This window comes from Piliocolobus tephrosceles, chromosome 9, assembly GCF_002776525.5.
Source record: "Piliocolobus tephrosceles isolate RC106 chromosome 9, ASM277652v3, whole genome shotgun sequence".
NCBI classification, from domain to species: domain Eukaryota; kingdom Metazoa; phylum Chordata; class Mammalia; order Primates; family Cercopithecidae; genus Piliocolobus; species Piliocolobus tephrosceles.
Genome location: NC_045442.1, coordinates 104,698,293 through 104,714,089, shown reverse-complemented (window position 1 = coordinate 104,714,089; position 15,797 = coordinate 104,698,293). Strand labels below are relative to the sequence as shown.

At 38.5% G+C, this 15,797-nt stretch overlaps 2 protein-coding genes across 13 annotated transcripts in view; one reads left to right on the top strand and one right to left on the bottom strand.

The window, feature by feature from the left end:
• Positions 1-9,303, top strand: part of PDSS1 (decaprenyl diphosphate synthase subunit 1) — a 51,295-nt gene extending 41,992 nt beyond the window's left edge. For all 3 annotated transcript variants that reach the window (XM_023194826.3, XM_023194831.2, XM_023194832.3), the window contains 2 exons: positions 4,683-4,763; positions 8,842-9,303. In XM_023194826.3, the coding sequence (XP_023050594.1) occupies positions 4,683-4,763; positions 8,842-8,982 (222 nt within the window). In that variant the 3' untranslated portion in view covers positions 8,983-9,303. The remainder of the gene's footprint in view (positions 1-4,682; positions 4,764-8,841) is intronic.
• A 97-nt stretch (positions 9,304-9,400) lies between these two features.
• ABI1 (abl interactor 1) overlaps positions 9,401-15,797 on the bottom strand; it is a 120,741-nt gene continuing 114,344 nt past the window's right edge. For all 10 annotated transcript variants that reach the window (XM_023194840.2, XM_023194833.2, XM_023194841.2 and 7 more), the window contains 2 exons: positions 14,210-14,395; positions 9,401-11,268 (listed from right to left, as the gene is read on the bottom strand). In XM_023194840.2, the coding sequence (XP_023050608.1) occupies positions 11,093-11,268; positions 14,210-14,395 (362 nt within the window). In that variant the 3' untranslated portion in view covers positions 9,401-11,092. The remainder of the gene's footprint in view (positions 11,269-14,209; positions 14,396-15,797) is intronic.

The window sequence follows — 15,797 nt, the reverse complement described above, 5'->3', positions numbered from 1 at the left end:
ACTGTACCCCGAGCCATGGTTTTATGTGTGCTTTACTGGAAATCCCAGTCATGAGGCACCGACTCACACTCACCAGGCAGCCGTGTTCTCATCTGCCCATAAGGCAGTGAGTTGAAAAGGCACATTGCAGCCTCAGAAAAGGGAACACAGAATGGAGTCCAAGCAGGAAGTGACTCTGGACAGGACTCATTTCAAAAGTAGACTGATGTTTGTCTTGTGGCACATGGGCCAGAAGTTAGCCAAATATGTATTTATAAGTTGCCTTCTAATAAAACAGCAAGGTTAGGCTCTTTTGTGGAATACACTGTCAAACAAGAGAGTCTTAGCAAGAAATGTGTCAAAAGATTTTTGGGACTAAAATTCATTCTGGGTAAAAACAAGTTCCAAAAATAACATAAGAATGTGCAGTATCTCTACTTAATGAAAATGTGTTTTTAGTTTACAAAGGATTCTTTCATACATTATCTCTAATCTCACAACTCCTCTTTGTGGTAGATATTATGGTGTCTATTCTACAAGTAAGAAACTGATGCTCAAATCTCGCCAAAATTAAACATCTGGTAAATGGCACAGCAGGGAACTGCACAAGTCTAAGACCAGTATTCATTTTATTACATCATACACAGTGTTACTGCCACTTGTAATGCTGAGAAGTTAGTAGCTATGATACCAAACAGGCCTTCCCACAGAGCAGGTAACTAACCCACCCAGGCACTGATGATACTCAAAGAGTCATCTCTGGGTGATGTCTTTGTTATTGTGAACAATATACCTACTTAGTGGAGTAGTTTTAGGACGTCTGTAATCCTTTCCCTTTGGTAGGTGAGTTTTGTTTGCTGATGAGATGCTCTTTAAGCTTTTCCATGTGTGAACACTGGGCCAGGGCAAGCATTCTTGGGAAACCACCTTTTCCTTTTTAACTTGCTGTAGTGGGTTGTCTTGGAGTTTGCTCCACTCAGCACTTGACAGAAACCCCCTCTTTGGAATTCCTTTATTTTTAACATCTCTCTTAAGGGGTTTCCTGGTAACAGTTGGTTCAGAGGATTTAAGAAGAGTTTTGGGGATTTCTGGAGAAGTCCCAGGGATGACAGCATCCTCCCATGTATGTATGTGTACATATTCTCTTTAAGAACAAAAACCTCAAGTTAATTGGATTCTGAAAGCTTCAGAAACAAAATGGAAGTGCTTTACTTTATCTGGTGAAACTTCATTACTTTTCAAATATCTTTTTTAACAAAAATAAATCTTTCCTTTCTTCTGCTTCTCTTCCTTATTAGCTAAGTCACTAGACCCAAATGTCAACTGTAGCCACGTTTCCAAATGCCATCACCAGCCCCTGCACCAGCTGCACAGGCCTTATGCTATCGTGGTGACTAGTTAGTGCCTTAGAGTGACCCACGTTTTGCTTGGGTAAACTCATCTACTGATCACCCTGGCGGTTTAGTGTATGGATGGGTTTCACAGTGCTACAACCTAATTTGCCCACAGGTGGTTTTCCTGCTCCTAAAAACACCACCTGAGCAAACAGAAGTTTTATTTATTACTAAATCTGCAGGCAACTGTTCTTCCTGCTGTGTTTCTCTTTTCTTTTCCACATACACATGAAGGGGACTGGGGAGTGCCTGGGGAAGAGTTTGATGTTTTGCATATTATAATTGCACACATGACATGTTTGGAAGGAAGGATGTAGTCACTCAATGCAAATATTTTTTTCAAATTTTGCTTTCTCAGTGCTTTTCATAGTAAAAGCATCAGTGAAAACACCCAACCAGCACATCTTACTACATTTGCTGGTACTGTAGAAAAAGCTTATACATCATAAACACTGTCATGTCACCAGATGCCTACAAGAGGATCACATTAGTGTTAACGATAAAACCTTCTAGATATCCAGTATTGGTATGTGGTATTAAAAAACGAAAACAGGCTGTGTGTAGTGGCTCACACCCATAATCCCAGCACTCTGGGAGGCCCAGGCAAGAGGATCAGATGAAGCCAGGAGTTTGACACCAGCCCAGGCAACAAGGCAAGACCCCATCTCTATAAAAAATTTAAAAATTGGCCGGGCACAGTGGCTCATGCCTGTAATCCCAGCACTTTGGGAGGCCGAGGTGGGCGGATCACAAGGTCAGGAGATCGAGACCATCCTGGCTAACATGGTGAAACCCCGTCTCTATTAAAAATACAAAAAATTAGCCGGGTGTGGTGGCAGGCGCCTCGTAGTCCCAGCTACTTGGGAGGCTGAGGCAGAAGAATCGTTTGAACCTGGGAGGCGGAGGTTGCAGTGAGCCAAGATCGTGCCACTGCACTCCAGCCTAGGCGACAGAGTGAGACTCCATCTCAAAAAAAAAAAAAAATTAAAAAAAAATTAGCCAGGTGCATGCCTGTAGTCCCAGCTACTTGGGAGGCTGAGACAGGAGGATCACTTGAACCTATAGGAGTTTGAGGCTGCAGTGAGCTATGATTGCACCACTGCACTCCAGCCTGGGCAACAGAACAAGTCTCAAAACAAAACTAAAACCTACTTGATTTGGCTTTTTTTTTTTTACCACAGAAGTTGATTTGGGCTTTCCTGATTTCTTTCTACTAGCTTGTTTTCTTCTTAAAACAACAGTAACTAAAGGAAATTACTGGTTTTCATAAGAACTAACCAGTTGCTGGCTCTATAAATTCTGTAAACACATTAGCAGTCTCTACATGTTTAGAGCTTTGTTCTGACACATATTTTGGTCTGAAAGAAACATTCTTTCTTCGTCTGTGATCACTCAGCTGAGGCTTTTCTATGTATGCCCTATTTTTTCTTCTAGGATTACTAATGCCATGGTCATGGTTACAGGACAACAACTTATTTCATCTTCAGGTTCACTGCCAGGGAAAAACTGGCAACTGCTATAAGCACTGACGTGGCCAAAACCAAACACATCTTACCTCTTCCGTGGAGCCACAGACTGTTAGAGCTCAAGGGCTTCTGGTCATGAAGAGAAGAAGCCTAAGACCCCAGGGACTAAGGAAGTCACTCAGCTGTGGCAGTTGGTAGCCAAACCAAGACTAGAGCTCGGATCTAGGAAGTGAAGTGATTTGGTGTCCTGGCTTTTGTATTCTGTTAATGGTGACAGTTATAAATAGTTGCTAAGTATTTTAGAATATCGATTTTACCTTCAATTGAATTTTTACTTTTTTTTCCCCTCTTCTTGCTATCACGTTAATTCAGGTCTTTTTTATAAACTACTCTAGTAACCTGTTTGTTCTGTCTACCTCTGACTCTTTTAGTTCCATGGTTCTCAACCTTGGCTGCACATTAAAAATACCAGAGTAGATGGGAGGGGGTTGAAAATCCTGGTGCCCAGACTAAACACCAAGCCAATATAATCAAAATCTCTGGGAACAGGATCTAGGCAACTGTATTTAAACCTCCCCAGGCAAGGCGCAGTGGTTCTCACCTGTAATCCCAGCACTTTGGGAGGCTGAGGTGGACAGATCACCTGAGGTCAGGAGTTCGAGACCAGCCTGGCCAATATGGCAAAACCCTGTCTCTACTAAAAATACAAAATTAGCCAGGTGTGGTGGTGCACACCTGTAGTCCCCGCTACTCGGGAGGCTGAGGCAGAGCATCGCTTGAACCAGGGAGGCGAAGGTTGCAGTGAGCCGAGATCGTGCCATTGCACCTCCAGCCTGGGTGACACAGCGAAACTCCATCTCAGAAGAAAAAAAAAAAAAACACAAAAACTTCCCCAGCTGATCCCAGTATGCAGTCAGTGTCATGCACCACTGCTCAGATCCACTCTACACACTGCTTAAGGCAGAGCTCTGCACGTAATGCTTTCTGCTCAGAAACCTCAGTAGCTTTCAGTTGGTAATCAATTTAGTACTTAGAGTAGACTGCCTAATTCCCATCCTTATCCTAGGCCAGTGACTCGCAAAATGTTGGCAGAGACCAGAGATACTGGTGTCACCTAGGAATCTGTTAGAAATGCATGCCAAGGCTCCACCCCTACTCAATCAGAAACTGGGGGAGAGGCCCCACAAGGCAGTACAGGCGATCCTGATACGATTTCAAGTTTACCAACCATGTTGTTTTTTATTTTTTTATTTGAGATGGAGTTTCACTCTTGTTGCCCAGGCTGGAGTGCAGTGGCGCAATCTCGGCTCACTGCAACCTCCGCCTCCAGGGTTCAAGCAATTCTCTTGCCTCGGCCTCCTGAGTAGCTGGGATTACAGTCGTGCACCACCACGCCCGGCTAATTTTTTTGTGTTTTTAGTAGAAACAGAATTTCACCATGTTAGCCAGGCTGGTCCCAGACTCCTGACCGCAGGTGATCCGCCCACCTCGGCCTCCCAAAGTGCTGGGATTACAGGCGTGAGCCACCACGCCCAGCCGGAACCATGTTGTTGTTGAGATGTACTTTATTCCTCCTGCCTCTCTTACTCAATGTTGGACTAGGATAAAACATCAGAATAAACAAGGACTAATGTCTCTCCTCCTGTCACCACCACAGTGCCTAGGCATAGACAGTGGATGTCTCTTAGCTCAGCTTTTTGTTGCCAGTTTATTGCTCCCCCACATCATCTAGACATTTAATTACATTTTTGTTGCTTCTTGTTATTTCCTATTGTTACAAACTAGTGTTAGAACACTTGTTTCCCCCAAGAGAAATAAACAGATTTTCTCTCTTTTTTCTTAGTTCCCAGAAATGAATGCTATGATCATGCGAAGGTTCAGTTTGCCGGGAGATGTAGACAGAGCTCGACAGTATGTGTTACAGGTAAGACTATTTTTAAAAGAAAGGCAGCAGCAGGAACAACGTGGCAAAGTCCTTTAATCCAAAAATGGAACAGTAAACATTAAATTACAGATACAAGACTGTTTGGTCAACTCTTGATGTGACAAAAACTGAGAAGGGAAAACTCATTTTTCGGATTTTTTGTTTTCATTTCTCTTCTAGACTACTTAGGAAATTATTTTGTTTTAACTGGTCTTAGGTAAGGCACAGATATTAATGTCTTGTAAAAGGTACCTAAGTGATTCTGGTGAACTGTTAGTGTTGAAGCCCAGTGCTGTGGAACCAGCCTTCCCTGTGTCCATCAACAGAATCACTAGGTCCCCAGTCACCCAGCCTCGGCTCCAGCCTCATCCGTGTCCCCATCCGTGACCCCATGCGGGCTGCAGCTGCACTGCTGCAATGGGCTACTCATAATTGGGCTTTCCTAGTCTGTCCTACCTGTTATAAAAGTGTGACTGAAGAAATTATCATTGAAAACAATTAAACCAACATAGGCAAACTATACATTTATACAAACGTTTTTCTTTTAAAGGGAGAACCATTTAACCCTGTTCAGGGGCTAGTGGCTTGTTTTAAATATATTGCCACATATCTTCAGAAGCTTTCTGTGGAAGCCAGATCTCTTTGCATGACTTGAGTTTTGGTGACTGACTCTCTTGAGAATGAGCCATTTCCAAATTCACCGTCATTTGCAGCCAACAGATCTCCTGGATGAGTCGAAGTGAGCAAAAACATTGTTACAAAGCAAGTGTGGCGTGAGATCCGTACTTAGTGCAGTACCTGAAAGACTTCCAAATAATTACTGTTCTGATTCTTAAAACATTTAAAAAGCAACCCCCAACCCCTAAAAGGTTATTTTTCTCTTTTAACTGACTATGCTGTTAAGCCTCATCATTCACTATGGGTTACTGCCTTTTTTGGAGAATGGTTTAAAAGTACTATTAAAAACTATGGGAGGGGGCTGGAGCTGATAAAAGTCAATATCCCTGGGAGAGGTTCTGGCTTCCGAAATAATGGTGGTATTGAAAGCTGGAGTGGGAGGTGGAACTGAAAAGAGGGAAATTAATAGTAGCACCTATGGAAAACAGCAAAGTTGCAGCAATCCTAGCCAGAAACGCATTTAGAGAAAACAAAAATCCACAGGAATGTTCTCTGAACAAATTCTCCAAAATTCTAGCTCCCTTTTCACTCACATAGCTTCTGGTCCTATTCCCTCATTAAATGTGAGTAGACAACTCAGGGTTACAAATGAGTTGACTAAAGTTTGCTGAACAAAAGAGTGGGACCAAAATAACGGGGGGAGGGGGGGACTCAGGAAAAACATAAATAGGAGGATCCAAAAATATACCACATTCACAAAACAAGACAGGATCAGACTTTTTAAATGAGTAAGAGCAAGTTCTAAGAAACTGGAAATGACTGAAGAGCAAACTCCAAAGAAGGGCTGCAATGTGAAATTGAGGAAATCCTCCCAAGTGTAAAACAGAAAGGGGGAAATAGTGAAGAAAGAAGAAGAGCTATAAGGACTGGTGCCATCATGTAACAAGTATTTTAGGAAGAAAATAAAAAAGTGGTCACTTCCGCAGGAAAAAGGTGTCAAAACTGGCTCAATGAATAGCAAAAATACTGGATGCTAGAAGGCAGTGGAGGAAGGTCTTGCAAATAATGATTAAACATTTTAAACCTAGGATCCATTAAATCTGAAGGCAAAAGAAAGTCACCACACATCAGGACTAAAACACTGACTTCCCATAAACACTTTTTCATTTTATTTTTCTGAGACGGAGTCTTGCTCTGTCGCCAGGCTGGAGTGCAGTGGTGCATCTCGGCTCACTGCAACCTCCGCCTCCCGGGTTCAAGTGATTCTTCTGCCTCAGCCTCCCAAGTAGCTGAGAATACAGGCGCCCGCCACCACGCCCAGCTGATTTTTGTATTTTTAGTAGAGACGGGGGTTTCACCATGTTGGCCATTGTGGTCTCGATCTCGTGACTTTGTGATCCGCCCAGCTCGGCCTCCCAAAGTGCTGGGATCACAGGCGTGAGCACCACACCTGGCCTGCGTGAACACTTTCTGGGTAGGTTATTTGCAGATGTACTTCAGCAAAATGTGTGGAAAACACAGAGAAGGCAGACTTCTGTACAAAAAGGAACAGCAAACTAAAATGTGTCATGTTTTGAGCAATTGGTATAGAAAATCAGATTTCTTTCAACTACAGTGTTAGGAATATTCTATTTCTAAATGTCAGAGGGGTCTGGGCGCACTGGCTTACGCCTGTAATCCCAGCACTTTGGGAGGCTGAGGCGGGTGGATCACTTGAGGTCAGGAGTTTGAGACCAGCCTGGCCAACATGGTAAAACCACGTCTCTACTAAAAATACAAACATTAGCCAGGCGTAGTGGCGCACACCTGTAATCCCAGCTACTCAGGAGGCTGAGGCATGAGAATCCCTTGAGCCTGGGAGGCAGAGGTTGCAGTGAGCCAAGATCACACCACTGCACTCCAGCCTGGGCAACAGAGCAAGATTCTGTCTCAAAATAAATAAATTAATTAATTCATTAAAAAAATAAATGAATAAATGTCAGAGGGATCATGAACCATGGAGAAGGAAATAGAATTATAGTATATGACTTGATTCTGCAGTAAATATTTTTACATCATAGAAATGATACTTTATTAGTATTTGGCTTTTAGAAAGAACCAATATTTTAAAACATGGTTACAGAATAGAATGTAAATATCCACAGTCTAACAGTTTAACTATACTTAAAGGACAGGACAGGAGCTCATACAAGGTAAAATCAGAAGTTGATGCTACCTAACAGAAGCAATCAACAAAACAACTAAAGATGATCAGGAGTCATGATCAGGAGGCACAATATGGGAGGGCTAAGTCCTCATCTTAATAAAAAGGTAACAGATAATAACTAAAATTGGCAATCAAGAAATAAAAACTAGGCTGGGCAAGGTGGCTCACACCTGTAATCCCAGCACTTTGGGAGGCCAAGGTGGGCGGATCACTTGAGGCCAGGAGTTTGAGACCAGCCTGGGCAACAAGAGCAAAACTCCGTCTCAAAGAAAAAAAAAATACACACAAAAAAATTAGCTGGGTGTGGTAGCTCATGCCTGTAATCCCAGCACTTTGGGAGGCCGAGGTGGGTGGATCACCTGAGGTCAGGAGTTCAAGACCAGCCTGACCAACATGGAGAAACCCCGTCTCTACTAAAAATACAAAAAAAAAAAAAAAAAAAAAAAAATAGCCGGGAATGGTGGCACATGCCTGTAATCCCAGCTACTAGGGAGGCTGAGGCAGGAGAATTGCTTGAACCTGGGAGGCAGAGGTTGCAGTGAGCCGAGATCGTGCCATTGCACTCCAGCCTGGGCAACAAGAGCAATACTCCATCTCAAAGAAAAAAAAAAAAAAAAAACAAAAATTAGCTGGGCATGGTGGCATGTGCCTGTAGTCCCAGCTACTTGGGAGGCTGAGGCAGGACAATTGCTTGAACCCGGGAGGTAGAGGTTGCAGTGAGCTGAGATCACGCCATGTACTCCAGTCCGGGTGACAGAGTGAGACCCTGTCTCAAAAAAAAAAAAAAACAGAAAAAGAAAAACTAATGGATAAAGTGAGTGCCTTTGGAAGAAAGGAACCTGATTTTCTTCATAAACCCTCTGTACTTTCATTTTGTTATGTCTTTATTCTTTATCTTTTAAGTTTTGTTTTTTTTACATTTAAAAATTTTGTATAATAATCCTTTGTATGTAGAACTTTTGAGAAAGTCTAATACTTAAGTAAAAGGGGAAAATGGATGACCACGTAATATTGATGAGCTAGTTGCTTTGCATGCTAATAGAATAAAAATTTGCTTCAATATGAGAAAAAGGCCTAAAGGAAGTTAGCACTATGAGTCGGGAAAAGAACATTAGAGATGTAGTTTGACTGTTGAAACTGTAACCCTCAGCTCATCTGATCTCAAAACTATGTGTTCATTTATTATAGCAGGAAGTTAAAACGCTGAGTCAGTCAGTGACAGGCATCTGTTCTGTTTTGTTCTGTATCTCGTAGAGTGATGGTGTGCAACAAACCACCTACCTCGCCCAGCAGTACTGCCATGAAGCAATAAGAGAGATCAGTAAACTTCGACCATCCCCAGAAAGAGATGCCCTCATTCAACTTTCAGAAATTGTACTCACAAGAGATAAATGACAACTCTTTCTGTTCTTTCTGGCAGCTATCTTACCAGACTGTGCCTAAAGAATTTTGTGGAATACACTTTGTTTGCTTCATGTGCAGATAACCAAAAATCATTTTAAAAGATATCAAACTTATTGATGGGCAATTTATTTTTTTTATTGCAAAAGTTTTTTCAGAAAACTTTTTAAATGTAATTAAACCATCTGAATCTGTCATTCTAGTCCTATAAATTATAATCAAGGTATCTTGATGGTTATATGTGGTATTGTTTACACTGTTAATATCCACATGTAAGGCCATTACACAAATAAATAATCGATGTTAAAATTCAAATGGTTTGTCTTGATTTACTGTAGGAGTAAAGATGAGAAAAATGTGAAGTCTGCATTGAAGTCCACATCAGTTAGTTATATTTTAACAGTATCCAAAGTTTCATATAGGAGAATGGTTTATTATAAAAGACTGTACATAAAATTTAGACAACAGGTTATATACAAATTAAGAACAATCCACTTGAAAAATGGAAAGCAGAAGGTAGCTAGCTGATCACTAATGATACTTTGTTTAAAATTAACAAAGGCAAAATGCGTATGAAATAGTCACATTGATTTGGTAGCAATAATGGTCTTTAATTTTCAGAAATAACTGTTTTGCACTAGTCTTACCGTTCACTGTGGTGTTATAAGTCTGTAACGTCCAGTACATAACTGTAATTTGAATTCCAAACAAATCCTCAATAACACAGAAGCCCACACTTGAGTGCTCTACTTTAATATCCTAAGCAATACAGAATTATACACAAGAAGAGAAAACATCCCTCAACCCTCCCTTAAATTAAGAGGAGACACACAAAGTGCATGTGTTGCATTTTGATTATGTCAAAAGACAATACAAGTCTGTTCATTAGGTAAATCTCTGTTCACTGATTAATACATGACCCACCTTCTTTCCCAATGATTTTATTTTAAAATTCTAATGTTGCTAGTGCCAGGTAATGGATTAAATAGTGCCTATTCACAAATCAACTGTATCTACTTTTACAATATGTAAAAGGTACTTTTAACTTCCTTTCATTGAACCAGTGTACAACAGTCCACTGCAAAACTGAAGGACTGACATGGCAATCCTTACGAATTTTACTTACAGAATGAATGCACACAATTTGACACATTTTCTTAGCTTCAAAAGATTCTTTAAAAAAGGAATTCAGTAGATTGACTTGTAAATAACCATTGCAGATTTTGAATCTGCAAAAACCCGTCACATTGCTGTTAGGACAGATTAAGATAAGGCTAAATTTTTTTTCCAAGTTAACATATTGAGAAAATAGAACCATAATTCTGCAATAAATCATTATCTTTTATTTTTTTTTTTTTTAAAGCAAACCAGTGAAGGAAAGGACAAAAACCTTTGGTTCACTTATGTATTTATGAATGGAAAAAATTTATAATGCAAATTTCACTCATTAAAAAACTTAGGTACAAATTACAACATTACAGATAATTCTCTTTTTGCTTCTTTTGTTTCACATGGAGACCTTGGAGACTCAATTCATGTTAAGACACCCTAAGTATGAGTCCTCCAGGTAAATATTACACAAATGGGAAGCATCTTGGAATTTTTAAGTATATTTCAATACATAAATTTTTATGCATGCTTTAAACAAACAGTATTTTTTTAAATGAGAGAATCTAACAAAAAAAGTCTGACCAGCACCAGCATTTAAATTTTCTGATTTTAATATTAGTCTGACATAGCGTTAGTAATCATGCTGCACTGAAACATGTAATGGTACAATCTGAATAATGATTCGTTAAATATTATACCCCACTTCCCCCAGAATATTTAGGCTGGTCATAAAGTTAAAAATGTGTAAGTAAGTACATAAGCATAATCAGTTATGGACAGCTTCTTGTATAAATTGCTATTTAGCAATACACAAACTGCCTCAAAGATTTATGCTTACAGGTAGACATTCAATTTACTAATAAAACAGCATGTTCTGAAAATATGGGCACATTTTAAAACATATTAAGACAGTTCTGTTAACCATAATTGTCCCACAGTATGACTGAGTAATAAGAATCTACTTTAAAAGCAAAAAAAACAAAAAACAAAAAAATTAATCAGTATAGTGCATGATTGATTCAACATAGTTCCCAGGGAACAGACCAGTCACTCGATTGCAGACTCCTTCATACCAGCCATCATCATTCTTCTTTATAACATAAATGATTGCACCCTCCATAAATGACAGCTCATCATCCTTGTCTTTTGTATAATCATATATTGCAACAACTATGGAAAAAAACAGTTGAAATATCACATGAATGCACTATATCCAACATTTACTTGAATTTTAAGACAAAGCCAATTAAATATATAGCACAGCAAAACCATTTTTATGAAGATTCCTTAATTTTTGTATCTATCAATATAAGTAGGTCAGTGCCAACCATGTACTTATATCATTGGCTTAATCTTAGAGTCAAATGACAATCTGATTAGACTGAACAGGGTCAATCACTTTAAGAAAGCTCTCTGAATTTCAGAATTTATTAGATGTTTCAATTCATTCAAATACCAAGTGCCTATCATATACAAAGCACCGCTCTTCGAAATAATTATCAGGCAAAGCTGCATAGCCATTCAGTAAACCAGGTAACAACCCAAGCTATCTAATTTGAAAATACACAGTCACTGGAAGGTAAATCACATCCTACTCATTCAAGGACCCATGCTAATTTAAGGGACTGTTCCAAGATTTTTTAAAAAGAATATTTACTTACTTCAAAGGATTTTAATTAATATTTAGAGAACCTGGCAATTCTGTGGTGTCTAATTCTTTTCAGTTCAAGATATAGGTTGAGTAACCCTTATCTGAAATGCCTGGGATCAGAACTGCTTTGGATTTGGGTTTTTTTTCAGACTTTCGAATTTTACATATACGTAATGAGGTATCTTGGAGATGGGATCCAAGTCTAAACACAAAACTCATTTTTGTTTCACATACACCTTACACACATAGCCTGAAGGTAATTTTATTTTTCCCTTGGGAACACTGAATAAACTGTGTCATGTGCCTGCGTTCTGACTGACCCATCACATGAGGTCAGGTGTGGAATTTTCCACTTGCGGCATCATGTTGGAACTCTGTGGATTTTGGAGCATTTTGAATTTGGGACTTTCAGATAGGGATGCTCAGCCTATATTCACTTCCTTTGCAAACCGCTGGGGAAAGCAATCTAAAGTGTATCATGGCCCATGGACAAATCCAAACCACTGCATTTTTTGTAAATAAAGTTTTATTGCAATATGGCCACATCTACTTACTCATGTACTGTCTATGTCCTCTTTTACGCTACAACAGCAGGACTGGGTAGTTGTGACAGAGACTGTATAGCCAGCAAAGTTTAAAATATTTACTATCTGGCTTTATACCAAACAAAGTGTGCTCACCCTAGTTCTTGGGAAGATACTTTTTAATCCTCCTCTACTATCAAGTATATTACCCGATATATCATTCCAAATTTGTCAACTTATATAAATATGGTCCCATTTTCATAGTTAAATTTGCTTTACCAAGTAAGAAAATATGGGTAAAAACACAATTCAAGGCCACTCAAGTTTATGATCCTCATAAGTAACAACAGATCTCTATTTGAAGGTATATGGGAATCTAAAGTAGAATATTTAAGACTTTCTTAACAATATGTAAATTATTTACTGTTTAAAAATATAAGGCCAGGTGCGGTGGCTCACACCGGTAATCCCACCACTGGGAGGCTGAGACGGGCAGATCACTTGAGGTCAGGAGTTCAAGACCAGCCTGGCCAACATGGCAAAACCCCATCTCTACTAAAAATATAAAAGTTAGCTGGGCGTGGTGGCAGGCACCTGTAATCCCAGCTATTTAAGAGGCTGAGACAGGAGAATTGCTTGAACCCGGGAGGCAGAAGTTTCAGTGAGCCGAGATTGCACCACTGCACTCCACACTGGGAGACAGAACAAGACTCCATCTCAAAAAATAAAAAAATATAAAAGGAAAACAAATTTACTTTTGCCACATATCCAAAACTTGGGCAGGAAAGAATGCTACTGGTCTCAAGAGCTACAGCTACTTGCTTAAGGACTCTTAACCCAATAAAGTCAATAGAAGGAAATATATCAAAGGCAACCAGAAGTGTTCAACTAAATCACAAGCATTTTTCAGAACTCTATAGAAATACAGATTTTATTTTATTTTTAATTGATTCCCATTTCTGCAAAAAGAAATACAGATTTTAAAATAGCACAGAACTGGATGAAAAAAATAAAAACTCTAGAAACGATTTGTTTCTTCCCCACCTATATTTCTTAATAGATAATTACAGTGAATATTGGGTACTGTAGGTAAATTAGACTTTAGAGTGGTTCATAATTTCATGAAATATAATCCTGGTAATTTGTCTTCTCTTTTATAAAATCACCTAACTGACACCTTAATTGAGGCTTTTCTCATGATAGTACTAATATATTTTTAAAGACAGATGCTCCTCCATTTCCACATGATGGGGTTATGTCCCAATAAACCCACTGTTTAGTGGAAAATATTGTAAATTGAAAGTACATTTTCAACTTATAACTTATATTTTTTACTTATAACAGGTTTATCCAGACAAAGCTACATCATAAGTTGAGAAGCATACTGAATGCGTATCATTTTTGTACCATCATAAAGTTGAAAAGATCCTAAACTGAACAATTGTAAATCAGGGACTGTCTATATTTAGATACGAAAGGTCATCAACAGAGCTTGACAGAACTTTTAAAATCTTTACTAATTACATTTAACTCCATTTTTGTGCCTTAGCTGTTTCATCTATAAAATGCCGTCCAGCAAGTTAACCTTCAGCTGAACACATACGTAGTTTGAAAGCAAATCTAACACTGCAATTTTAATTTAAAATACAAAGAAAGAATCCCCCTGTACACTGGGAATAATACAAAGCTTAGGAAGTAAGGTTTTTTTTTTTTTTTTTTTTTTTTTTAAATTGTCATGGTAATTTTATAGGCATTTTAAGCTACAGAACTGGGATCTTGGTTTTTTTTCTTTTTTTGGAAGTAAGGTTTAAGTAAATCATCTTGGTTGGTAAGGCAGTTTAAAAGGCTGAGAAACATTGGACTAGATGTTCTTTATAGTTCTAATTTCTACAATTAGGTTATATTCCTTCACATCGATTCAATGATTGTACCTTACCTTTCTCAATATAATTCTTGGGGGCCCAAGCAGGATCCCCATCTGCATATGGATCATTATACTGAACTACTGCAGCTTCCTCATCTTCATAATCCACTGGAGGTGGTGGTGGGGGAGGTGGAGAGTCATCAAACATGGGAATGTCATCTGGTGGAGGTGGTGGCGGTGGAGTTGGACTATCAGCAACTAAAAAGATTCATATGATTGATTTGAATCACAAATAAGTCTAGATGGAAAGTCATAAGTTAACAGAATTTAAGAAAGCTCTAACTTAAGTACAGCATGCACTATAATAAAACATGCAATGATTAGAAATAAAAGCTTGGTGTGTTAAAGTTTATGCTACTCAAGAATCATTTAAAAATAACAAAATGAGCTAAAAATAAGTGTATCTGGAAGTATTACAAATTAATGAATGCAGGGTGTTAGGAGACAATGTCTCTTTTTATAAGGATTATAGGAGTAGTTTCCTTATTCCAAGGTTCAGATCAGGACAAATGTTAACAACCTAAACTAAATCTATGTCACTTTTGTCATTTGGACTGCAGTAAACGGTATGAGTAACATTACATTAATGGTTTGATCACTTTTCACTCTGCTCATTCATGCCCGATTTTGGCTTGAAACAGCTTTGGTTCCCTAAAAATTCAGTCTCCCATGGATAGATTTTTGTTTCTTTGTTGATATTGTTTGTTTTGATGGAGAGAAAGTTAAAGTTGGTGGTATTAGGTCTGCTTCTGTGTGTAGATTTTCTACTCTGTTATTTACATTTTACAAGTTGAAAAAATGGAAAAAGAATCCCCAACCAGTAGAAAATCTAATTGAATATTTTAAAAAATGTTTATATTCATAATCAGTTTTTTGTAGAAAGCAAGCTAAAATTTTGCATTATTGCTAGTAAAACATAAGCACGGGATGAGGGAAAGCCTAGATCCTAAAGATTCAATTTTCTAAGAATACATCAACAATTAAGATTTAAACATAAAGTGTTGAAGATGTAATTAAAAAAAACAAACAAAAAGGAACTTACAGTGAACAAAACAATAAAAATGACTCATACCTCAAACTCTAGATGGTCGTGGTCAGTATATATGTGTGTGCTTTACATAGTCAAAAGTGTAAACAGGGAAATGGGAAAATGTCAGGCTAGAGCTCTGTTCAATGAACTAGCATAATATCAGGTAAAAATGCTCCTATTACTTAAAGAATTCAAAGCTGGAACCCAACTAGTGCTTAACTTAAATTTCTGATCCATAAAATTCTTTAAAAGTTCAAAAGACATATGAAAATGTTTTCATACAAATTGATACAGGAATTATATAATTCCTGCAGGGGAGAAGTTCACAATACAAACATACTGAATCAAATGCCAATTTCTGGGGCTATTTCCGTGATCAAAGAAATCAGCCGTAATCTATTTGTCATACAGGTTTAAACGTTTACCCTCCTGGGAATAATGTGCTGAATATACAACCAAGGGCTCCAGGTTTAAAATATTTGCAGATAATGACCCTATTTCCATAACCACTTCAATGCTGTGATTTCTATTTTATCCTCTTGAGGGACGAAAGGGCTATTAGAAAACAAA